The sequence below is a fragment of the Dermochelys coriacea genome, chromosome 9 (assembly GCF_009764565.3).
Source record: "Dermochelys coriacea isolate rDerCor1 chromosome 9, rDerCor1.pri.v4, whole genome shotgun sequence".
In the NCBI taxonomy this organism is placed as follows: Eukaryota; Metazoa; Chordata; order Testudines; family Dermochelyidae; genus Dermochelys; species Dermochelys coriacea.
In genome coordinates, this window is record NC_050076.1 from 64,544,679 (window position 1) to 64,571,904 (window position 27,226).

Sequence of the window (27,226 nt, forward strand, 5' to 3'; positions counted from 1 at the left end):
TCATTTCTGAGAGAGAACCTAAAGGACAAAATATTCCTCAGTTGGATGTAATGTTAATTCTTGTTTTTAAGGGAAGAATGGGTTATGTCTACAGCCAGCTGACTAGAGCAGGAATGAGTGATATTTATGAGAGGACACTGGGAGACAGAGGGAAAGTAAGACGGTGGCAGTTTTTATGTGAGTTTGCTAAACAAGGAATCCAGTTTAGCCCCCCAAGGGGTTATTTGCTTCATTCTGGATACAATGAAAAAGAGGTTCTGGACTAGCCAAGTGCTTTATGCCAGTGCTTACAGTGGTCTGAAAAAGGTGGGCCTGGAGTTGGGGGGAGCTGTCATGATCTGGGAGCAGCGTCTTTGGTAGGACAGTAATTTAAGTGCACCCCACAGTGACCTGGCTCAATTTTTATTTTTTTTCGCCGAGCCTGTGGCCTTCCTGGCCCACTTTAAGCACTTCTTTGTTCTGAAAGCCAGGAACAGCACCGGTTACTCTGACATAGCAGAGGCAGGACGAGGGTTTTTTCAGCTCTTCATGTCCTACAAAATTACTCATCAGCTTCAGTTAGGGCAGATGGAGGCAGTACTTCTCAGAGGGATTTGCTCACATCTGTGTAGACTGCACTGACTTCTAATTTTTTTCCCGATGCAAGTCTGGGAGTTGATTATGACCTATAAAGTCCTGCATGGTTCAGGCACTGCTACTTTAGAGACTGCCCCTCTCCCTCAGCTTAGCCCAACAGCTGAGATGAGCTTGGCCATCTGTCTCTCTCTCAATTTGAATGCTGGGGTGAGGGTCAGTCTTGGGGCAAGCCCCTTGGACTCTGGAATCCATTTCCAACATTGTTCCAAGGGGATGGGAATTGACCAATCTCCAGGCCATGCCGTGAGGCCTCTCTGTGCAACAGGGCTTTGCTTTGAGGGGCTTGAGTTTCTTATGTCGCCTGGGGAGTAGTTTTCCTAGAGAACTTCCCTCATTGATTTGTTGTCAGTCTAGGTTTGTTTTAATCTGCAGGTTTGTAATTGCTGTACATGTGTCCAGTGCATGGGACAGATAAATCAGCCATATCCCGCACTGGGGCTTTGAGTATAAAAATTCACTGTGTCTCGCCCTCCTCCCCACTACTACCCCAGCACCCGGGGCGCTATACCAACAGGACTGGCATGAACCAAGAGAAGGTGCCCTAATGGAACTGACTTTCTATCCCCTGCCCTCTCTTGGCTCAGCCCTTGGAGGATACATCTGACCAGAGGGCAGCACCGAGTGGCTCCTGCTTTAGCCCCCTGTCAAACTAGAAACTCACAAGACAAAAGGAGAAGCAGCCAACACTGGAGTGGGAATGGGAGAGGAACAGCCTATGTAATGTGAATCTGTACGTAATGGTGGCCTCGCCCATAGAGCGTGCTTCCCAGAACCATCACTTATGGTACATGATCTACCTGAAGCTCAACCACGCAAACCGGTTTCTGTGTGATTCCCCTCAGCACTGGCTCACAGAGCTGGCTGAATGCAAAGAGTGGGGTATGCTGAGCCACCTGACGGGATGGTTCAATGTGATCCCCACCCACCACCTGCCAGGCTGAAGGCACAGTCCTTCCCAGCGCTGCTGCTGTGGCAGTGTAGCTCTGAACTGCCTCCACATTCAGGGCCATAAAAAAGCCCTGGGCGGCTCAACAATAGGCCAGGCGGTGAGAGAGTTCTCCCACCCTATCAGTGTGGGGATCTCATTTCCACAGATCTCCCAGGAGGCTTTGAGTGCATCTTATGCTTGTAAAGGGCCTTACCCAACTCTTCAGACCCAACAGACCAACCCCTACCATGTTTGCATGGGAGAACCTTGATTAAACCATTTAATTTCTCTCCCCGCACCTCTGTCTTAGTTTCCCCTAACAGAGCTGTACCAAGCTGATATCCAATGCAGCTGCTGACCTAGCCTATGGTATCTCTGTCCACTATACACTTGTTGCCATGGATATGAACACATCTTGGTGTTTACAATCCAGCCCATTCTCCAGAGTTTTCCTCTCCAGGTTTACGGCACACCAGAACCCCTCAATTTTTCTCTAATTCGCAGTTGCCAATGGCCTGCTGTATACGTAACAGACACGTCTCTTATTACACAGCTGTTAAACCTCAAAAAATATGTTTTTAATAATCACTTTGTATTTAATTAACATGCAACAACTCTCCTGTTAAATCTCAATTAACTCTGAATATGAGACACTTAAAGTGTGACCGGCACAGCTACTGGTTCTCTACAGCCTCTCTTATGATGATGGGGGAGGAGAGAATGTGGGATCCTACCAGGGCACAGGATAACTTTGGGGTTTTCCTACATGGCCCCATCCAAAGAGCAAACATCACTGCCTCTCATGAGGCATGCAGTCACCAATTGAATTTTGCCTCGCAGTCACTTTCTTGAAATGAGCCAGCAGCAGCAGTCGCAGCAAGCAAGAAGCAAATGTCCTGATTTTATAGCAGGAGGATTCTGAACAAGGCTACCTCCTCTTGGCCCATCACTGTGCTGCTGTGCCCAGCAATATGGCAGGGAAGGAAAATGTCTTTTCTGAATGGACATTCCTGGTGCATTTTTCCCCCTAGCATGTTTGCTTTAGGGTATAAAAAGATCCCTCTAGAGATCTTTTCAAGGATCTTAAATACATAAATCCAGTTGCACCTCTCCATTGCAGAGGAAATGTTGTGGAGTTGTCTCTGTATGCATGGCCCAATGGAAAGAACACGGAAATAAAACCCAAGAGATTTGGAGTAAAATATTCAGAAGCATGATACTTATGGCATAGGACCTAGATCCTCATAGGTATTAAGGCACCTACCTTCCATTGAAATCAATGGGCGTTAGGCACCTAACTTCCTTTGGGGATCTGGACCTCGGCTTAAGTCACACAGGGTAAGTCTACACTGCAACGAGTCCCAGAGCCCAAGTCTATAGCCTCGGGCTCGCAGGGCTCATGCTACAGTGCTAAAAATAGCTCTGTAGACATGCCGGCTTGGGCTCAGAGATCCATGCCCCTCCCCAGGCCATATGGTGAGCCTGAGTCTGTAAGAGTCACTGCGAAGGGGTTTCTTTGTTTTGCAGTGTAGACATACTCTAAGATGTTTTGAAAAGTTTATCCCTGAAATTTATTCCCAGCTCATCCACTGCTAACTCGCTGGGTGTCCTGGGGCACCTTACATATGCCTCATTGCCTCCTGCCCCTGCTCTATAACATGGAGATAATGATATCAACTCACCTTCATAAAGCACTTTGGTGTCCTTGGATCTATAGACAAGTGGTAAGTGTATATAATACACATTGGAGGCTATTTTTTCCTCCTTGGCAGAAAATTAAATAGAACTTGTAATTCACTGTGGCAGTCCAAAAGGACGATGCAGTTTGGGCTGCATAGGTAGTGGTATCATGTCACACATCAGGGTGGTGATAGTACTTCTCTGCTTGGGGTGTACAGTGGAATCCTGCACACACAGTTCTGCACACCAAAACCATTAGAATTTCTACAGCAATAGGAATGTGCCTGGTGCTCTACAGATAATGTCCCTATCGTGTGTTTTCAGGAGAGATTTAAAGGAGGGGAGAGGAACAGGATGATGAGACAATTCAGGAAGATACTAGAAGGACATTAACAAACAGGAGGGTCCAAGGGAAAAACAACAAAACTGATTAATGGGGTGAAAGGACTGGTGTACAGTACGCAGGATGATTAAAATAACTAGCTATGCACAGCATAGTTTTACTAAATGAATACCAAGGAAGGTTCTAAGATTGTGTAAGGATCTGTTGGGTCTGAACATAGAGAGGGACTATTTAGGATGGCTTGGGATGCAAGGGTATAATGAGATAAAATTAAGGACAGGAAAAATGTTGGGTGAATAGCAGGACATACTCCCAATGGTAACATCCATTGGACCATGGAAGAGTCTGCCAAGAGAAGTGATGGAAACCCTGTTGCTTGATAAATTTAGGGCCTGGTTTTCTTCGGCAAGCCCACGCAATTGTGTGTGCCCAGTTTGCACTTACAAATATAATGAGCTGCATGTGCAAACAACTCCAGTTATGCATCTAACTGGCCCCCTATATGTACAAACACCTTGCATACCCACAAAGTCAGCAAACTCAGTAGTATATGCTTATTTTTGAGAATCAAGCCTCTTAAAGCTAGGCTGGACTCTGCACTGCAGAATATATTCTAGAGAACATTCTGCATTGTCAGAAGGATTGGTAAGATAATGGCATGACATCATAGGTATAGTCTATCTCGGGTTCTAATTGTGGACCAGATTCTGCTCTCAGTTGCACCAGTGTCAACCCTGAGAATCTCTATTAAAGCCAACGGAACCACTCCAGATTTACCTGAGCATAAATGAGTGCAAAATATGACCTGTGGTACCCTCCTCCCAGCTGAGCAATTCAAGTTTCAGCTTCATAAGGAACAAGGAGCCTGGTGGCACCTTAAAGACTAACAGATTTATTTGGGCATAAGCTTTCATGGGTAAAAAACCACTTCTTCAGATGCACATAAGCTTCATAAGTATCACTGACAGGTGTAAGGTGAATGACTGACAATAGCACTTAGGTTAGATCCATATGAGGATCTCCCTGATTCTCCTGGCTTAGTACATTGTGCATGCAAAAAAATGGAGATTTCAGCAAGCCCAGAAAGTCCACAGGCAGGTGTCAAATGCTTTGAATTTATGGGCAGCTGAATGCAACTCCAAGCTGAAGGAAGAGATACCGATCTGCAGTGCCCGTCCGTGGTGAGCAAGTGCTCTCTGCAGTGCTCAGGACCAACAATCCCAGAGCCAGGGAATTATATTTGCAGAGTTGGCTCAAAGTTATTGGCAAAGAGCCCATGCGAACTCGGTAAATAAAGTATCCAGATAATAAAAATACCCAAAGGCGCTGTGTAATTTTTCCGAGGTCTTTGATACAACTGACAATACTGAGAGGGGACAAAAGCCTGTGGAGGGATAGGAGCAGGAGCTGCCAATGGGCACAGTGCTGCAATTAAAGGAGGGGTTGTCACAGAAGAATGCTATGCCCTGTTGCTCCCAGACTGACCCGCTTCACGCAGGTCCACCATTGTGATCATGCAGACAGATGGACAAGAGGGAGAATGGCCTTTGTAGTTAAAGTATGGGCCTGGGACTGAGAAGATCTGGGTTTAATTCCCTGCTCTGACACAGTGCAAACCTCTATACCTCAGTTCTCCATCTGTAAAATAGGAAAAAGGATCATTCTCTACCTCCGGAAGGTACGGTGAGGGTAAAACATCCATGTGTGTGCACCAAAGGAGGCCAAATATGTGCCTAGACAGGCTCTAAACAAGAGTAGGAGTAGGGGAAACCAGGACACAACACATTTCCCCTTCCAGTCCTGCTACGGGGAGCCCAAGGTGGTGGCAAATTGTTTTCTCCCCTGCAGCTGGAAGAGGAAATGGGGTCAAGCCTGCGAGTTGCTGAGCCTGCGTGAGCCATGTTCCCCAACTCCTATGCAACTGGGACCCATAATGGCTGCTCTGAGTTGGGCAGTTTCTGGACACTGGCTCAAATGCAACATATTCCTGATGGGGGGAGAATACAAGAGGGGCACTCTCTTGCCCAACTGTCCCCCAAAGCCAGTGATAAGCAGTACAGGGCAGCCCTACCCCTCTTAAAGATTCTCCTCTTTTGCTGCCTCAAGGGGGACTTGGGAGGGACTGAGAATCTGGCCTGTAAGCCGAGGGTCTCCCCTTTAATCTGTGGGCGCTTCCTGGGATCACTGCTCAGAGCAGAGCAGCAGGGTTTGCCTAATCCCTGTTCTGCACACAGACACACATGCACGCTATCCCGCAACCCATTTTGTCTTGATTCCTTTTATCTGACCGGAGGGCCTGTCTGGACCTCCAACATCTCATTAGTTCCTCTCCCTTTCCTACCATTCTTCTGACTTGAACAGTCATTCTTCTCTGTTGCCTAGCAAGATAGCACAGACTCAGAATGTCAACTACGCCCCCTCCTCCAGAGGCCTGCAAATGTGATAGCAGAAGGGAGGGGGTCTGGGAATCATGGGAATATACAGGGAGCCTTGTTCCAGCCTTTGGAAGAAGCAAGGTTTTTATCTGCCATCATCACTTAGCATGTACATAATGTATAGAGCTATATATATCCTTATTTATTTACATATTCAAATTGCAACCCCCCCCCCCACACGTTTGGATTCAGATCTGGTTTCTATATTGAGAGGCTCGTGCACATACCCACACCCACACTCCATAGCTGCATGCTTTCAATGTATATATCCTGGGACGTCTAGAGGCCAGAGCCTGGAGATCTCAATCAATTTTCAGGCAGTCCATATCCAGATGAAACTTTCACCAACGTCACGAAAATATTTGAGCATTCTACAGTATTCCTTCAATACACTGCAGCACTGTTATTGAAAGAGGTAGAGATGTGGAGCACTGCTTTAGAATATAGTTTTTTCAATAAAAAGGCATTCAGAGTTTTGCCTGTCTAAGGACTGAGAACAAACTGAGAAGCTACTATAAGCTTTTGACCCAGGTACGTACAGTACTCTGCAACGTTTCCAAATACTGTAGGAATATGCTATTGTGAACTGCAGTAGTTTGTACTGTTACTATAAAATACTGCAGTATGTGCTGATCTAAAGATGAGCCATTTTGTACAGAAGCAGATAGATAGTTGTAATATTTTATATAGCAACATTTATCCCAAAGCATTTATCTCTATACTATAGCACTCCCAAAACGCAGCTGGCTTCAGCACATAGTGTGAGGAAGAAAAATCTTGGCTAAGGAATCCTAGGTAAACTCTCACTCTGAGGATCAGGGGATAGTTTAATGTGAACTCAGGATGCTCTCACTTGGGAGGCCACCATACTAGGAAGATGCATGGAACTCCTGGTTATCAGCACTGGAATGAACAAGGGCTGACTCAATCCTACCAGGGGTTGGACTTGTGGTTCCAGGCGACCTGGGGGTTTTCAAAGCTAGTGCTTAATGCTAAGAGCTCCAGGCAAAGAGATGAACGGAGGACGCCATTTGAAGTGAGCAACATTTTATTGGGCCTACACAACTTGGGAATGGTGCTACAAGTTCTTGAGAACCTTCTCCATTAACTATTTACATATATACAGACAGAGCTTTCTTGTAACATGGAGAGCATTAAGATACCCCACTGGGGATAGAGAATCTTTGGCCACATTCACTTCCAGGGATGTGGGAGGATGGAAGCAGTTTCACAGGAGGGTGTGGGCCCCCACCCCAGGGGAAGGCATTGGTGGGACTTCTGTAACTCTCCTCTGGTGGGAGGACAGCCAGGTCTCCTAGTACCTGGCGGGAGGTGTCTGCCTGGCAGGGGTGCTGAAACAGTGCCCCTTTCCCAGGCCAATCTTACCCATTTTGGTACTGTACCAGCTGTCTTTAGGATTCCATGTCTCTTGTGCAGCTGCAGCCCTACTCCAGGCAGACATGCCTGGGTCTTGATGGCCCAGGTGATGAAGCTGGCACTGTTGCTATAGGAATTTCAGTTCTATGCGATGGAGTGGAATCATCTGATATGCTCCATAGCTAACTAAGTCCTGTACCAGGCTTCTCCTCTACCAGGTATCCATAGTTTGGTAGGTATCCCTGGCTATTTCTGGGGGTTAGAACTGGGAGCAGGGCACAGAGGCTATATTCTCATACCAGAGTTATCAGTGTTTCCAGTGTGGAGGTGGTGGTGGGCAGATGTTTACTCTGAGTCTAATACAAAACTGTTCCTTGCTCAGCCCTAAAGAGGCATGTGGAGCTCACCCACAGGAAAGGGGGCAAGGAGCCAGATTTGTGCATCTTCCAGAGGGGTTTCCCCTTTGCTTAAACTTTGAGCAAAGGAGGCACAGCTAGTCAAAGAGCAATGGAAACCCTGATTTAAAGCTCCGGATACTCAGCAGCTCGCAGAGAGAAGCTGCATGGTTTTCTATTGGGAATAAGGCAATACCACCCCTAACTTGGTGTGCTCAGTCTCTCTAGGACCCTTTGAAATCCAGCTGCTACTGTAAAAGTACTGATCCTTTTCTCCAGTTCTCAGATCATCCTCCGAGAGGGGATGCTGCAGAGAGCCAGGATGGTAGTGGCTGACAATGCATTTTTTGTCCCTTCCTCACCAACAGCCCTTGGTCACCATGCCCCACTCTTGGCTTAGTGCATCCATTCAAGCAGCTTCTTATACTTAGACCAGTACCCGACTTCTTGTCTCCCTCTCCTCTTCCAAGCCCAGTTCTTCTTCCAGGCATATTTCCTATTTCCTACCATGGTCCCTTTACCATTGATTCATGCTTTCATTCACTTGAATTGTTGTACTGTGCTTTCTCTGGTTTATATTTTAAGATTGTTGGGCCATATCCTTCTCTGTGTTCATGCACATGTATAACTCTATAATCATATACTAATCCCAATACCAATCTTTGCTTTTTGCAATAAATTCCTGCAGGATGCAGAGAAGCAAAAGGTGTGATGAATTTCCAATTCAGAGAAAAATAAAGGGCCACACGTTTTTTTCTTTGAAATGTCTCCTGTGATCCACTAAGGACTGAACATGGGGAGATACCTATTTGTGACTCATGATGTAGAGTATAAGCGCCATTTTGAGTAAAATATGATTCTCCCCTGAAGTCTTGTCCAGAATATGAACCAACTTATTAAGGACTTCAGAAAAGTTCTGGTAACTTTCAGCCCTGTTGCTTTACATTTTCACACAAGTTTGTTTTTCCTGGTTCTAGCTGGGATCACATGCATAAGGAACAAAATATTGCACTGCCCATGACAGAATTCCAGTCTAAGAGCGTGACCATGGGATCATGAGGAATATGGACCACCTGCAACTCCCAATGACATTAAAGCCAAACCCTTAATTTTGCATACCCACGATGTTCAGATAAAGCATCCAAACTTTGTGGGTGCTTCCTTTAGCCAAACCAAAATGTTCGACATTTGGAGGAATCTGAAGAGACACAGGAGGACAATATCTGAGCAGTATTACATAGGTACTATGGTGATGGGTATTGTGTAAGAACCTGGGGATTAGACAGACAAGTAGATGAACAATAATTAAAGAAATGAAAGAGAAGAAAACAGAAATACAGAAGGAAAAAGACTCTTGGCATGGGTCTGGAAATTGAGTTGATTTACTCTGAAAATCTGTTACAGATAACCAACTCTTTTTCTGCCTTTTTCAAATGGTCAGGAATATGGAAATGCCAGCTTGGTCTCTCTAATCATTCAGTAACACTGACCTATTTTCCAATTTCTAAACCAGAGGCGTCTCTATGTAATCAACATTTGTGTGTGATAATCAATTTCAGACCAGTGAATTAGGAGCACTACAGAATGCCGCACAACTGTTCGCTTTATTAATAATGAGAGCACTATCGCCCTGCTCCATCCACACAAGACTCTAACTCTAGTACAGAAGGATCACCCGTCCCAGAGTGGACAAGGCAATTTAGTCATGGTGTTTGTTCAAACCTGAGCTTCCTCCACATTGCTCCAACAATGGACTTACGTTGCATTCATTGGGCCAGATTCTTTTCTCACATTGTGTAGTACCTTACTCCATGAGAAGGCTCATTGAAATCATTGTTAGTAGAGTAAGGCACTATTCAATACAGGGGTGCTGGAACAATTTGTATAGTGGGGATGCTGAGAGCCATTGAACCAAACTGTAAACCCTATATATGATGGAATCCACTTCAAGCCAGGGGTGCGGCAGCTGTCTCCCACACACACACCCCTAGTTCCAGCACCTATGATTCGATGTGATTAACGGTATCAGCATCTAGCCCTTAGCTTTTAAGACTGCACTCATGCTGAAGAAAGATGCTCTGATCCCTGGCAGACTGCACTAAGATGCTATGTCTAGAAATCAGTTGAATGTTTTCCCCACCTCCTATTTCTCCAACCTTCCTTTTGGTTTGGGGAAAACATATAGATCCCATTTCTCCTAGTAGTCAGGTGGCCCTGTTGATGTTATCCACCATGCTCCGGCTGCTCCCTACTGCTGGAGAAGATAAGAGCTGGGGATGTTTAATTAGTCATCATAGTACAGAAGAAGCAAAATAAACTGAGATGCGAGAATGATGGCAGGAGTGTAAGCATGCTGTGCTCGTGATGGTGTAGCATGCAGGATTGACAACTGTGTAAGGAAGCAAGCTTTGTTCAGGATCAGCCTTTTCATTCTCTGTCAGCCCTCTCTTTTGGGAGAGGTATGGCTACATGTATGCAAAATAGCCACTGTTTGGCTTCACAAGTAAACGTCCACAAGCAAACAGTAAATTACAGCATGGCACTGAAGAACTTGAACCAGTGACAATAACTACATGACCTAAGCTGTACTACAGTGAGCTCTTTGGCAGTAGAAAGCAAAGAGAAATACCAGCTGTGATGCATTATATTACAGCACAGTGTCTGGAAACCCCCAGCACTGAGATATGTCTGCAATATCCCATTACATCTCTGCATCTGGTAACCCCCAGCACTACCTCTGCTGTATCACAGCACAGCATCTGGGAATTCCCCAGAGACATATCCGCATCACCTCTGTTATGTCACAAGCCAGCTACCTTGAATCCCTCCCCAGCACCAAGATAGGGCAGTATATTGCATCTGCTATATTGCAACACTACCATATTCAGGAACCTGCAGCACTGTGACATGACTGCATCACCTGCAGTATATTACAGCTCATAACTTCTAGCATACGACTGCATTATACTACAGCAGAATGCTTAATATTCCGGGCAAGAAATTCCCAAATGCTGTGCTGTAATATATTGCAGGTAATGCAGTCATGTCACAGTGCTAGAAATTCCTGAATGCTATGAGAACACTTGTATCCTGGAATAAGATAGTAGACCACTAAAAAATTCCAACACCAAGACATAAATGCTTCATCTCCTCTATGTTCTAAAACCTTTGGGCATCAAGAAGCAGTGAACAGAGAGACTAACTCACATTACTTCTAGTAAATTACTGCATGTAATTTCCCTAGTTGGGCTTTTCTGGAGGAAAACCTATTTTAAGAGTTAAAGAGGTGAATAAAAACCCCATAACTATATCTTTGAAAAGGACAGAGGGAACTGTAGACTCTCAATCTTCGTTAGGTCATCACTACCATTGGTGAATCCTTGTAGCAATGATGGTGTTTTCTGTCATTGGTAACTTTAAATATAGAAGATGAAATCCTGGCTCCTGCCTGGCCATAGGACTGAGCCCATGCAATTGGCTTTTTGTGCATGGATCAAATACCTCTCAGCTATGGAGTCTAATAGCTCCACTCCTTATAGCGTCAACATCTCCCCAGGCTCATCCGGCACATCAGCAGTAACCCACACACAAAAGTTAAAGTGAAAATAATAATAAATAATAATAATAAAAAAACAAAGAGCAAGTGTATATGCACATTCCAGTGAGAATACAAAATACTCCCAAGCTTAATGTGGGCAGATGCTACCACAGAGAAAGGCACATTTGAAATAGAGATAGACAGATAACTCATACTAAAGATAAAGGATTATCCCTGTTTGTGAAGGATCAAGAAACTGTAGGCCTGGTCCTTCAAGGTCCTGAGAACCCTCATGTTCCGTGTGCACCTTCATCTCCCACGTTAAAATAAGGCTCAGTATTGTGCACTCAGTTAGCTCAAAAGCAGCTCTGTTTATAACTTGCACTGGGCACGCGCTGCATATTGCCTGCATAGAGATTGTTGCCTTTGCCTCATAGGAAGAAATGTGGCTTTCAAATAAGTTTCTACAGCTTGGAAAATAGCAGGCACAATATGTTAACTTCCTTAATTCAGATCAACGTAGCGCAGTGTGCCTTCCGCGATGCAGTCGCTCTCATGAACATGCACACAGATAGCGGAGTGTAGCATTGAGCAGTTATAAGAGAAGGCAGTCAGACCATATTCCCTGCCTTCAGGTTCAGTCCTGCATGGCACCTTGCCCCTCCTACATTCTAATTGATTTTACTGCACACCTCCATCAAGCAAATGTACTATAAATATCCTATACATCGCACCATCTTCATGCACATCGCTGGGAAATTTTTCCACAAGGAAGCTCCATCCTGACCCTTTCCCCTGCAACAATAACCCTCCTGTAACTTTTCAATTTGTCACCTGCATCAAGGTTTATAAAATTTTAAAGCTAATGGTATAACAAAAACTCAAACAATGATATTGCAGATGTAGGAGTGCATCCTGGGATGAATAAATTATGGGAGCCACAAGAAGATGCAATACAGGGAAAGCAGCTGAATACAGAAACAGTGCTGTCCATGGTGTTTATATATTGCTTTTTGGGTTTGTTGTAACATTAAGCTTCACATTTTTGTATACTTCAGAGCAGGAGATCCAGTAGAAAAGTCACATTGGTAACTGTATTTTCTTTTTTTAAGCACTGACAGCTGGTTTGGGGTTCCCACCCTTACCGACTCCCATGTTCAGATAACATATGAATGGCTGAAGGGATTTTTATTAACTTCCTGATTAACTGAACTGCAGCATGAGAACACGTGGGAGGAATTTCATCTCCAAAAGTAACCTTCAGAGAAAGAGCTAGCGCCAGCCTCTAACTGATGGGAGTTAGGAGAGAAATTCTACCATAGATAGATTATTCCATAACTGTTGACTTAGGGTTTTTCCAAATCCCTCTGAAGCAGCTGGTACTGGCCACTATCAGATGATAGCAGACTAAATGGACTCATGGACTGATCCAGTCTGGCAATTTCTAGGTTTCCTAATGCCATATTACACTTCTGCCATACTCCACAAAATGACTCCACAGAAATGGCATTATTGAGCTCCATGTTCATTGTCTCTTAGTCACAGCTGGTTGGATAACATCTGGCAGATAATTTATAGAGCAAATTTCCTTTATCAATATTCACAGGCACTGGGTTTCCATTATTTGCCCAGCTCTGTTTTCAATGATTTCTAGATCAAGTGTGGTAATTTTATATGATTTTATTTTTCAGCCTTGCAAATCCATCTGGAGATCTGAGAGGGGTCAAACTAGACTCTTTCCTTTGCATTGTCACCTGTAATGAAGGCTGCATTTGGCTGGCAGAACCTTAATCAATACCTGCCTGGTTTGGCACATGGAATCCAGGACCGGTGTTTACATCAGTGTAAATGGTTGGAACTTAGCAAACTATCCTGTTAAACGAAGAAGAAGGCAGAATAAGCTCCTGCTCAGCCTTAGCAGAGTTGGCTCTTCATGGCTAGGGGGAGTATGTAGGAATAAAACATTACTTTGGTGAGTAAAGTCAGAAGATAGGAGTCTGAATACATGCAGGGAGCAGTTCTGGTGAGCAGGAAGGGGTTATTTTTTCCACAGTCATTTTTCAGAGAAGTGCCCTTTAATTATAATGTCACTGAGAAGACATTACAATTCCAGCACTACATCCAAGCACCTCTTGCACTAAGGCATGACTCCATCACTTCTGCTACAATATAGCACAGCATCTAGGAACCTCCAGCATCAACACACAACTTCATCTGCTCTATCAAATCAGCACCTGGGAGCCTCCAACCCTGAGACACAACTGCATTGCCTCTGCTACATTAGAGCACATAGGAAACTCCACCCCCATTCTGAGATATTACTGCATCATCTCCTCTGTATTACAACACTCAGAAAACTACTGTATCGCTGTAGGAAAGAGCTGCATTATCTTGCAGCATTGTATCTGGCTGGAATCTCAATGAAATCTAACTTCTTGTGTAATACAGCACAGCATCCAGTAACCTCCAGTATTTACCACCAGTAACCTCCAGTATTTATTTCACTCTGTGCCCGGTCTGCCGCAACCTGCAGCCCCAAGAGAGGGTAAACACAGCAAAGGGACCTGGCAGGTGAGGGGGCACTTTGATCACAGCAGCAGCACCCATTGTGCCAGAAAGGGATATTTGGGGATTAATTAATTATCCTACAAGGGGCAGTAATGAACAGCGCTCGTTGTGTAACAATAGAAGCTATCTGGTTTCCATGGCAACCGAGTCCCGCTTGTGCACCTTTAATTTATTCCTTGAACAGTTATTTCCTGATCTCAGTGTCCTGAGAAATGCCTTGTTTTTCTTGCAGATATCCTTGTACCCGAACCCAGGGTGAGACACTGATCTTTCCCCAGGGGGATTTGCTACCCAGCGCGGAGAGCAAGAAGTCAAAACCTGCTCAGTGCAGAAGCTCACATCACACAGGGAATAAAACTACCCCTGGCTCCCTTAATGTTTTCTTGTTAAGACAGCTCCAGTCTTCAACCCCTTTTAGAGCTGCCTCTCCCCTTCTCATTCTTTAAGTTACAGTGGCACTTCAAGGTCCTCATGTCAATTAGGATCCCATCATGCCAGACCCTTTACAGATATGTATCCAAGAGATGCTGCCCACCCCGCTTATAGTCCAAATTGACAAGCCAAAGGGTGGGAGGGGAAAACAGTGGCTCAGGAAAGTGACTTGACCAAGGTTACTCTGCCGGTGGGTGGCAGAGACAGGCGTAACACCCTGGACTTCTGGTGCCCTGCCCACTGGACCAGACCATCTCCTTACTGAGCATACTTAGTGTGTCAGTCAAGGGTACCACACTAAACCCAATAAGAACCTGAGCCCCCAGCATAGCCAGGGAGAAAGCTCCCACATTGAGAACGTGACATAATAGTCACAGCTTGGAAGAACGTCAGTCCAGTGAGTCTTATAGAGCCAGCACAGGGGGGAAGAAATCTCTGCCAGTGAGCTTCCCCAGCAGAACCAGGCATCCCCAGCATGGACAGACACAACATTTCTCAGCAAAGGTCCCCCTCCTCCATACACACATATGGAGAAGTCACAGGAGAAAGCCACACTCTGAGAAGAGAGTCTGAGTCGTTCATCAGGCACAGGTAGGAGACCAGTCCTGCAGAATATCATGTACAGGCAGGCAGGACACACTCCTAGGACACAGCACATGAGCTACGCGGAATGGGCAGGAGTCAGATCCTATCACACCCTGCATGGGAGAGAGAAATGCCCCTCCAGCGAGGACACAACATACCCATCAAGGCAGGTAGGACAGTTCTCCTAAGAAGGGCTCAATGTACCCAAGGTGGGAAGCAGACAGCCCCCATCCATCCTGGTATGGACCGGCCATAGCCAGCATGGATAGGTGGAGAGCCCTCTCATGTGGACTCAGCACAGATGTGATCAGTGCCAGTCTGCCAGTGGAGACGCTACAGACATGGCACAGGGGTGGAAGGCCTGCTCTCCAGGAGTGGGCTGAGCTGACTGTATTTGGCAGGATGACTGCATCGGGTTGAGGAGTGGTGTTAGCACAGTGGGAGAAAGAATGGTCCAGTGATCCAGATGCAGAAGGCCTAGATTCAATTTCCTGCCATAGATGTAGGGCAAATCATGCAGGCCCAGATTCTCAAAGGCACTTTGGCGCCTAACTTTCAGTGCCTCCATTCCCCACCTAACAGTGGGGTGATAGTACCATCCCTATCTCACAGGAGGGTTGTGAGGAGACATACATTAAAGACTGTGAGGTGCTCAGATACTACAGTATTGGGGGTCAGAAATCTATACTAGAATTGTGAGTTTGTCCCACAAGACAAGCTGTTAGAAGTGCAATGAAAAGCGTATGTGCCACTTGGAAGGCTGAGGGTTGAACTGCAGGGAAATCTAACCTGTCCTAGACAGATCCATGGAAAACTCAGACCTCAATGCAGCACTCCAAGGCTTTACTGTGCAAGAACTTGCAATGCAAATCGTTTCATCTTAGAACATGGACACACCATGAGCTAAATTCAGCCCTGATGCAGATGAGTGCAATTCCCACTCAACTCAACAGAGCTGAATTTGGCCCAAACTGTTCCAAGTATAGAGAAGATTTGAAACAAAAGTGTCCCCCCTCTACTTCTAAAAATCCCACCTCCCACACACAAACCAAGAGCAGAAGCACTGGTGGGCACTGCAATCAGACAGGAGTGTCCGGACACAGAGAAACAGGATAGGAGCATTGGGACACAAAGGTTTTAATTCTTTTCACTGGCCAGGGAGCTCTAGGTAAGGCTGGGGTTCTTCTACATAGTTCAGACTGAGAGAACAAAAGAACAACCTCCAATGAATGTCTCCTTCACCCTTCCACCAAACACAGCCTTTCAAAAGCAGCAGATCCAGAAGAAAAGCTTCCTGGGGGTGACCTCAGGGCAGAAAGAGGGGCCTTTTTCCTCCTAACTCAGCAATTAGTTGTCCTCTGTTGAATGCCCACAGGCCTGGATGCTCAGCCATCCCATTGCTAGACAGTCACCAGTTCCAAATTCCAGCATGTGGAGAAGAAAACATGGGGGAGATACATGCCTCCCACATTCACTCTATTGACCCCCCCCCCCCCCGGATCAGCTCATCTGGGGTCAGGAATCTCTTTCCTGAACAGGGAGAGACGCACCAACCCATTAGTCTGATGTTAAACCCGCCCAGCCCATCTCAGCACAGGCATCTTCATCTCTGGCAGCATATTCTTGTTTCCAGACAGTTTCTGAAACACCATAAGGCAAGTTTCAGAGTAGCAGCCGTGTTAGTCTGTATCCGCAAAAAGAAAAGGAGGACTTGTGGCATCAAATACATTTGTTAGTCTCTAAGGTGCCACAAGTACTCCTTTTTTTTTTTTTACCATAAGGCAAGTGTTTGAAGCAGCAGTCATTGGACACATGCTGATTTATAATGCCACCGCTGGCCCTGTGATGCTGGAAAAGAGCAGCAAACAGACACATCTGCTCTTTGGAGGTCTAATCACTAAAGGCTAGCAGAAATGTCTACAATGCCCAGGAAAGGTCCCCTGCCATGCTCTTGATGGAGCATTTGATATAATTAAACCAGCAGCCATTCTCAGAGATTCTCCATCTAAGAGCCCTAACAGACAGTAGCAAAGAACTCACAGAGTTTTAGCAAGTCTACTCTACAAAATTAAGTCAATCTAAGTTATGTCAATGCACAGTCATCAAAGTAATTGAATTGGTTTTGCACATCCACACTACGCTCCTTGTGTCAGCGGTGCCTGGCTTCACCAGGAACGCCTGCATCAATTTATCTGCCAGCGTGGGGGCACTGTGGCACGGCTTCTGAAAGGCAGCAACAGCTGATGTCAAAACGCAGTGTCTATACTGACACTGCACTGACCTAACTACATCAGCCCATGCACTATGCCTCTTGGTCGGTGTAGTGGGCAAGTTACATCGGTGGGAGCTACATTTTAGTGTAGAAGCTTGCAGAGTTAGGTCAACATAAGCTGCTTTATATTGATCTAACTCTGTAGTGTAAATCAGGGCTCAGTGCTGCACAGATATCCAGCCAGAATAGAGGTGTTCATATAGGTAGTAGAACTTTAGCAGAAACCTAGCCGTTTTACTTGCATTCACCCAATGATCTGAGACACTGCAGAGGCAAAATCCACTATCAAGAATGGGGTGTACATACATGCCAGAGTTCCCTCAAATTTTGGAATATAGGTTTATTTCAGCATCATCTTGCAATCTGGCTGAAGCTGGACAGCAAATGTCATGTGCATTCTCAGTGGCACAGGTCTGCTGGAATCATGAATCAGGGGGAATGAGGAGTGAGGCACACAGAAGAAAACCACTACAAGTGTCATACTGTGATAGGAACACGTTCCTTTGGAAGGGATGTTAGATATCCTTACCCTTGCCTGACCCCCTCCCACTCCACCCCCATTCTTTGTTTTGTTCCTGCTACATACACAGCAATGACAGAGGAACACTTTACATTTTATCCAGGAAGAACTTTAATCACTTTACTCTGCATATCCCGCACCTGCCACAGAAATGCAACTACCTCTGGAGTGGAACATGAAAGACATTCTGCACCACCAATAATACAACACCATTTTGGTAGGAGAAATGAAGAATAGCTGCAGAAGGAATGCAGGGAAGCCAAACTTAATTACACACACTGGAATTTAGCCACCCCTCCTATGTTAGCCCCCAAACTCTTACAAAAAAAAATTACTCCTGTCGCTCTAATGACTCTGAGTAGCCACGGCTTTCGATTTCTCTCTCACCAGAAAATAGGTAAAGTTTGTGGGCTTTTTGCTTCTTTTTGGACTTACCATGTTGACTTCTGAAATCTGGTCAATGCTGGAGATATGGATGCTCATTCCCACTGTAACAGGGTTACCTGAAACATAAAGGGCCCAGGTTAGAACAGTACAGAGCTCCAGTTGCACTACCCCCAAGCCGCAGTGCAGCTTACTGGGCAATGAAGTTACCAATGGAAAGTGAAGGTACAAAGTCCACTGGGTTGAAAGGCTTTCCACATCAACAGTACCCAATTTACTAGAGAAAAGGTAGATTTTTCTAACTGCCCGCCCTGCAAACTCACCCTGGGAACTGAGAGAGAAGCTGGATTCTTTCCTTCATCACTACTAATTCACTTCTGCAGACCAAATGATGCGCTCACTGACACCTGTGTAACCCCACTGCCTTCCAGTGCTGCCCCCAGTGACACCTGTAGCATCCCACGCTCAGCCACAGACTTGCATAGGTGCAACTGATTGGCCCATGTAAGTGGAATGTAGCAAACAAGCCTGCTGCTGCGGCACAAGAGGGACTAGACTCTAGCTCATTCCCTCTTCGCGGAGTCGGCTCTGCAATGCTAACCATTTTTAAATCGTAGGTTATGCAGACCACAGACAGGCCTCTGGACACACAGGGAGCAGACCTGTGGAGGAAGCTGATGCCGTTTTTCACAGTCACATCTGCGGGCAGAACTGCACTTCAGTTCATCGTCAAACTTAATCTGCTTGGCAACAAGGTACCGTCTTGCTCTGCCCTCATGGCCAATGAGCTGTGTGGACACCTTCTGATGTGTTTTTGCTGACTAAGTGGTTAATTGGGATATCCCCTTCCCCAGGAGGCTTCAGTGGCCAAGCCACCCTCACCTGTGGATAAAGAGCCAAAGCCTGACTGGAAAGTATGGAATGGGGGTGTGACAAAGAGCCTAACTTTCCCAGGATTGCAAAAATGTCCTTTCCCCTGGTACATAACCCCTTGTTACCATATACAAAATAAATGTCCTACTATATTCTACACTGCTAACCCCATATGGCAGGATTTCAAACTGCAGTGCTTTAACCCAATACCTTAGTGCTCTCTGTAAGGACAATGCTTCTAACACATGGATTTGTGCCTATAAGTGAGTAAATGTGATGTTGCTGGCTACTAGCTAGGCCTAAAGAGAGAAAAAAGACCCTGCTACTCTAACTGTGGCCAGCTAGAGGAGACCATCTGTCTGTTAGGTGATCAAAGTTTTAGTGGGTTCTAGTCTCCACCTCCATCCACACCCCTCTGGGTGGGCACCATCCCTAAGAAATCAATCTCCTCTTCTTGTGTGTGTTTTACTGAGTGATTTGTTGCACGATTCCAGAAGAGGAGGGGCAGGAAATTTTGCCACACACCATGCTGACTTTTCCTTCAAGTCATTAGCAGCTCCAAGTGCTGAAATATTTACAGATAATCACAAAATTACTAAAAAAATAATTAGAAATGGGGGGGACCCATCTAAACTGGAAATGAAATGATGTATTAATTGTGTGTTACCAGAAATAGGAAAGTAGTGTCATTTAAGGCTTGCTTGTGATTGGGTGTACTGTTACTGAGATCCTATACCTGTAAATTAGACATTATCCTTTAATGGGATATGAATAACACTTAAAACATCAGAATCAATAACTACTGTAGTTAGGACCTCCTATGCAAATCTGCTTAAAGAGACAGTGCAATATTTTTTTCTTCACTGACTCAGAGAGCTTGTTGGACATTCTGCAGCAGGGAGCAGCCATTCACGCCGCAGTGCTGGACTTTAAAGTATACAGACAGTAGACTGATGGCCGTTTGTCTGAAATGAGTGGATGGGTTCTCAGTCTGATGTTTGCCCAACTCAGAAAATCAACACCACAGGGGGGCACTAACTGGCCAGCCCGTGGTTGGCAAGCACAGAGCTGACCTGCCAGCCTCACCTTTCAAGCTGAGTGAAGTGTGAAAGGTGTAGCCGGCCTCAGCAGAGACAAGCCATATGAATTTTTAAAACCCTTTCAGTCTTAATCACACAGGTGCTATTAGGAGCACAAGGAAAGGCTTTATAAGAAAAAAAATCATTCTCTTATCAGTTTCCTGACACTATTTTTTATTATGAGAGCACCAGCTAAAATCAGGGCCTTACTGTGCTAGTGGTTATACATTTGCATAGCAAGACATAGTCCCTGCCCCTAGAGCTTACCATATAAATAGACAAAGGGTGGGAGAGAGCCCAGAGAGTAGCCAAAGGTCACACAGCAGGTGTGTGGCAAAGCCAGGAATAGATGGCCAGGTTTTCTGAGTCCCTAGTCTTATGTGCCATCCAATGGATTATGCTGCTTAAATCTAGCAGAGAAAAGTCTAACACAATCCAAAGGCTGAAAGCTAAAGCTAGACAAATTCAGATTGGAAATAAGGTGTAAATTTTTAATGATGAGAGTAATTAACCACTGGAACAATTTACCAAGGGTCATGGTGGATTCTCCATCAGTGGTAATTTTTAAATCAAGCGTGGATGTTTTTCTAAAAGATCTGCTCTGGGAATTATTGTGGGCAGCTCTCTGGCCTGGGTTATACAGGAGGTCAGACTAGATGATCGCAATGGTCCCTTCTGGCCATGGAATCTATGAGTCTATGCTTCTTCTCCCTCCAAAGGTCCTACTACTGCCACCAAGAACCCCGTCTTCCTTCCCCTTCCCCTTCCACTCCCACATACACACTGACAATTTTTGTGGTTTTACAACCAAGTTTTTGCCATCTAAAAATATATATATGTTTCTCTCTTATGTTGCCACATGAAAGACCCACAGAAACAACAAAGGAAATTGACTGACTATAAGGGCAAACTGACAATGATGCTACACAAAGAGCTGTCAAACGCACAAAGTCTATCTAATCTAATCTATCTGTCTAGGCATTTATGCCACGCTCATCACCATGGTATCTGAGAGCCTGAGGTCACGCAGTGACTCAGTGTCAAAGCCATGAATAGAATCCAGGACTCCTGACTCCCAAATCCCTGCTCTAAGAAAGACAAGTGACGGATTTAAGATCCACAAAGTGCCACTTCCAACTGAGCTGAGCTTAGCACAGCTTCTATTTGCTCAATCACAAAGAGATCTCCGGCTCACACCGGTCTGAGTGGCTGCAAAGACCATCCAGCCTGGTCACTGGAATGCCAAGTGGGAGACATCACTAATTGCTTGAGGCCACCAGCTTGCAGACCCAACAGTTTAAGAAGCCTGCATCCTCCTTTGAAAATACAAGATGAAGGTTTACGGGTTCTGTCTCTTAGGGGGTTTGGGAAGCAAGTGTGAAGTCTGTGCATGGAAAGCATGCCTGAGTCATATCAGAGCGGGCAAGGGGTGGAGGGGAGCTGCCAGAAGCAGGGGGTTACAAAGTGGCTAAAGATATGATCCTGATACCCTTGCTTTCGTTCAGTAGCCCCTTAACCCACATGACAAGCCATTGGCTATTCGTACACCAAGATATTATTCAACATCAGAATTTGCCCCTATGGGATTACTCAGGTGCTTATTGTGAAGTGGATGATACACCCAGGCAGGAGAATGAGAATCCCTCTCACATCCCTGAACGAGCTACCTGCACCTTAAGACTAGCACACAGCGCTAAGTACCCACTCACTCCAGCCCCTCATGAGGGAGTGGCAGGGGTGGGGTGGGGAATGAGTGCAGCCTTGCCTTGCCCTCCTCTTAGTGCACCATTCAGCACAGCTGAGCTCGTATGAGGGTAATGGACTATTGGTAAAGTCTGGCAACAAATTACTCCCCTCAACACTAGGGCATGGAAGAAGCCAGGAGAGGCTGGTGTGTCAGTGAGGTGGCAAAGGACAGTGAGGTCCAGTTGGCAGGGCAGCGGTCTGTTACTCAGGAAGCTGTGGTCAATCCCTGGTGTGGCCATGGTGAAGTCATTTCACTTTCTCTGTTCCTGGGGTTCCTGTCCTGGCCTTTTCAGAACTTACCTCTTTAGGTTTCAATTTTGTCAGGGCAGGTACTATTTCTCACTATATATTTGTGCTGCACCAAGCACAATGGGGACCAGTCTCTGCTAGAGCCACCAGATGTGACTGTAAATTGGCTCATTTCATCTTCTATCTATCTTCAATGTCCAAGTTTTGAATGAAGTGCAAAAGAACAAAAATAAACAAAGGACATCCATTGTGGACAATAAATACAGCTCCACCAATGTTCATAATCTCAGGTGGGATTAATACAAATGGTAAAGGATTTTAAAAAAACATTATCTGTGTCACTTTTTGGCTAATAGGGAGGTCCCTGGCCTACTTTATTTGAGTTTGGGTGGTGGAGGCAGACCCAATATTCATGGCATTTGTGGATGTTATGATGCTCTCTGATCTGTGCCATTTTTAATAAGGGGAAATGTTTCCACATGAAAAAGGATTCCATCCACATGGTAGAAATTGAGGTGATGCCATTTTTCACCAGTGAGTAGCATCTTTTCCACGATGAAGGATAGCCAAGTTCCTTACCAGGGACAAATTGCAAATTTCCCCACAATTGCTTCCAGGGGAAAAATTCCCCACTTCCCATCATCAGTGGAGAAATCTCAGCTGTTTTGCAGCAAAAGCAGCTTATTGCCTGTGACAACTATATTGGGGGGAAGGGAGAAAAAGACTCTGAAAAACTAAAATTCAAGGCAAAACCAGAACAAATGAAACTGGCAAAAAAGGGATTTTATAGTGACAAAATATTCTTACTCTATGACAGCTATCCAGTGACTTATGTGACAGCAAATTAGTAGCATTGCCAAAACTCACAATTATATTGTGACTCTCACAATATTTGATTTTTTTTAAAGCCTCAGCTCCTGGAGTCTTGTGATTATATGAGAATCTGGTATTTCATTAAAAAAAAAGTTTCTAGACCTTACTGTTGCAGAGAAAAGCTTGAACATGTGTCCCTGAAAGGTTCAGGAACCAGAAGGCAAATGAAAAAGAACTCATGTTGGATTATTTATTGAAATCTCATGATTTTTTAAAGTCAATTTTGTGATTTTGGGGGGCCTGGCTCAGGCTTTACAAACATGTGCGGTTGGCAATACTGAGTTTGGTTGGTTTCTAAATTTCCTAGAGCACGTGATCTACCTCACACTGAGGGAGGCACAGCGAAGAACCTATGGGACTGATCATCCCCTGGCTCCTCAAGCTTCTCCCTTCAGACAGGAAGTAGCACATGTTGATAGGGCAGCACAGGCCTTCCAGTGCTGTAACTGGCCTGTAGATGAATGAAGGATTTTGCCCTCTGGGCTGTCTTGCACAGCATTAGAGCCTTGCACAGAAAAGAAAGGAGACAATGTGATGTTGTGCTTCTTTACCTGGTGGTTAGGATTTTTCAGCACAGTTCTGAATTGGACCAAGGCATTTTCTGCTCAGGGATCCTGCCTATGGAACTTCCTCCATGCGCAAGTCTGGTAGAGTCCCTCAGTAGCTACATCAAAGGCTAGCTTTCTAATCAGACCAGTTTGGCTTAGACCATGATGGGCTCCCACTCTCAAGGGTAGGTTTACTTCTCTTTGCCATCCCCTCCTTTTCTCAGGCAGAGTGTTCAGCCTGTCTGGGGCCACTGGACCTATATATAGGAGAAGACTGTGCCTAGCCCTGAAGGGGACATAGACACAAGTAGTTTCTCCCCAGGTTCCTCAGGGTAACTATCCAGAATAACAATCTTTGTTCCAAATGCTCAAGATTCAAGGAGCCTGACACGGGGCTCCGGAAACAGCCTGGGGCCAAATCAGGATCATGTCCCACTCCCAAATGGCTGGCAAAGCTGTACCAGTGGAATGCAGGCTGCACCTTGTGAAAGGTCATACCAGTTGGTGCAACTCTTTGCATTTCTCTTCTGGCCCCACACACCTTGTGGTGCATGCAGCTATGAAACTGAGATGCCCTTTTTCTTTGCACTTGTACCTTTACATTTATAAGTACCCTGCCTCTGTTCAGAGACAGCTGCTATTTTGTTCTTGGAGTTTCTGCAGCCTGTTGCAGAGGAGATGCACACACTGCACTCTCTTTCTCTCTCTCTCTCTCACTCACTCATGGATACTTTACTTTGGTTCTTTCTCGCCATTATTTTCCATAATCGTACATAACCGTTATGTTAGATGCATGGTGTATGCTTTGCTCTTTATATGTGGAAATAGAAAAATTTCCCTGAGCCACTCTGACTGTGTGCAGACAGGTACCAGTATATTAGAGACAATATTCCAAAGGTAATCATAGATTACAGAGCATGGCTCACATTCAGCACTATATTATGAATGAATGAAGTGTCACTAGTGCTGATCTCCATTAGGGTCCAATGACTATAACACTCACCACTATTACAGAACCTGGCTGAAAAGGTCATGGGCTGAGCGTATCTTATAACAAAGGAATGCTATACTACCAGCCTAATAATGGGCACTTTGACAGGTTTCATAGTAGCAGCCGTGTTAGTCTGTATTCGCAAAAAGAAAAGGAGTACTTGTGGCACCTTAGAGACTAACAAATTTATTAGAGCATAAGCTTTCGTGAGCTACAGCTCACTTCATCGGATGCACTTGGTGGAAAAAACAGAGGGGAGATTTATATACACACACAGAGAACATGAAACAATGGGTTTATCATACACACTGTAAGGAGAGTGATCACTTAAGATAAGCCATCACCAGCAGCGGGCGGGGGGGGGGGGGGGAAGGAGGAAAACCTTTCATGGTGACAAGCAAGGTAGGCTAATTCCAGCAGTTAACAAGAATATCTGAGGAACAGTGGGGGGTGGGGTGGGGGGGAGAAATAACATGGGGAAATAGTTTTACTTTGTGTAATGACTCATCCATTCCCAGTCTCTATTCAAGCCTAAATTAATTGTATCCAGTTTGCAAATTAATTCCAATTCAGCAGTCTCTCGTTGGAGTCTGTTTTTGAAGCTTTTTTGTTGAAGGATAGCCACTCTCACGTCTGTAATCGAGTGAACAGAGAGATTGAAGTGTTCTCCAACTGGTTTTTGAATGTTATAATTCTTGACGTCTGATTTGTATCCATTCATTCTTTTACGTAGAGACTGACCAGTTTGGCCAATGTACATGGCAGAGGGGCATTGCTGGCACATGATGGCATATATCACATTGGTAGATGCGCAGGTGAACGAGCCTCTGATAGTGTGGCTGATGTGATTAGGCCCTATGATGGTATCCCCTGAATAGATATGTGGACAGAGTTGGCAACGGGCTTTGTTGCAAGGATAGGTTCCTGGGTTAGTGGTTCTGTTGTGTGGTGTGTGGTTGCTGGTGAGTATTTGCTTCAGATTGGGGGGCTGTCTGTAAGCAAGGATTGGCCTGTCTCCCAAGATCTGTGAGAGTGATGGGTTTTTGCTTTTATAATATGGGATGGCTGTAATAAAGGGGATTGTTAATTAATGCCATTTACCTGTATCATGGTGGTGCCTAGCAGCCCCAATCCAGATCAGGGCTCCCTCATGCTAGGTGCAAGATGAACATTTATTAAAAGACTGGTCTCTTCCCCACAGACAACCAACAGTAACAGACAGACAACATAGAGTTAGTTCAGAAATGCTTGACATGCCCCCAAAATAGTTTTATGGCTTAGCATTTGGGGCAGAGGTGCCTGAGCATCAGAAGGCGTTATTATTGGTTGTGGAGCAGGATAGCTGACCATGTGCCAGGAAAGTAGAAGCAAAGTGTTTTGGGAACTGATTTCATCCTGTGTCTTTCTGATTTGTGGTGAAGTTTAGAAGCAATGAGTTCAGCTGGGTCACTTAAGCATCTGCTTAAATCTTGCCAACACAATCAAACTTTAAATACACATTAAACATCCCCAACCCCTTTTCACCTGTTTTTATTCCCTCTGCATTTGTGTGACTCACAGCCGACCTCGCCACCATCCCCCCAGCCTATCGCAAAGCACACAGTTAGCTTGTCGTACCAGCGCAACAGCCAGAAACATCAAACATTTACAGAGGTTGATATCAAAGCACTCCCTCCAGCATTCCTGTCAGAGTCTGCCCCTGTTCCTAACAGGCCAGGCCTTACCCCACACTACACTGGTCTGGGCACAGGGCAAAAAATACCTGTGAATCAGCAGATGGGGGCTAGATTGCAGGTTTAGATTGCACATTGCCAGGTGGGGGGTGAGAAGGCCCAGAGCAGGGAGATGGGGTGGGGGGGGAAAGGAAGATTGCCCCATCCTTGTCTTGCTGTAATGTCCTGGCTTTGTATGTGTAGGAGTGAATGTAGTGTTGCCTTCAAATGGCTGGGGGCAGAGACAGGATGAGGGACTTACTACTGCAACTACCTAAGGAAATTCTCTTTTAGCTCAAGTGCTAAAAACGTGTTTTTGGAGCTGAAAGAGTAGCCTGGCACACATGAAGAGTTTGTCATGGTCAGATTTCCGTGCCGATGTCAATACCAGAGGTCAGAACTTGGTTCGGGATTCTAAGCAAAGGGTCAGAATCCAAATCAGAGCCACAGTCTTTGTGCTCATGGGCCAAACAACAGAACTCCCATGTTGACAGTGGTGGTAGAAACCCCATGGATTTGGGGAAGGGCAGGGTAATGAATCCACATGTTGCAGAAAAGCCCATCCAATTACTATCTAAATTCACACCTCTTCCTGGGGAGCCAGGGCCAGGTGCCTGTTGTTTCAGCTCCAAAAACACAGGGTTATAGCTACTGCAGTGTGGCAGTGTCTACTGCCTGATAACTCTGCTGACCTGCGTTTGAGTCCTGCTGATCCTTATTGGGATAGGGTGTCTCCTTGCACCCACTCCCATCTAGTCACACTTCTGTCAGACTAAGCACAGTATAGCCCTGAGTGATGAGGCTAATGATGAGTTCCAACTGGTGCTGTTCTACTCTCTTAACAGCATGGCTTTTGGCCAGTAGCCAATCAGATTGCTCAATTTGCACAACTCATTTAATAAGGAGGAATATTAGGGATGTCCCATGGGAAATGGAAAGTTAGAGTGAGCCGTTTCCAAGATACAGTGGAGTATTGCATGGGGTCTGAGGGAGTAATTAGGAATCACATAACAAAACGGCATCTTCTGTATATAATAGTGCCATGTTTTTGCTGCAGTCCTC

General features: G+C 45.3%; 1 protein-coding gene across 1 annotated transcript in view; it reads right to left on the reverse strand.

The window, feature by feature from the left end:
* Window positions 1-27,226, reverse strand: part of GABRQ (gamma-aminobutyric acid type A receptor subunit theta) — an 88,260-nt gene that overhangs the window by 37,705 nt on the left and 23,329 nt on the right. The window contains exon 3 of the mRNA XM_038416233.2: window positions 18,145-18,212. Within this exon, the coding sequence (XP_038272161.1) occupies window positions 18,145-18,212 (68 nt within the window). The remainder of the gene's footprint in view (window positions 1-18,144; window positions 18,213-27,226) is intronic.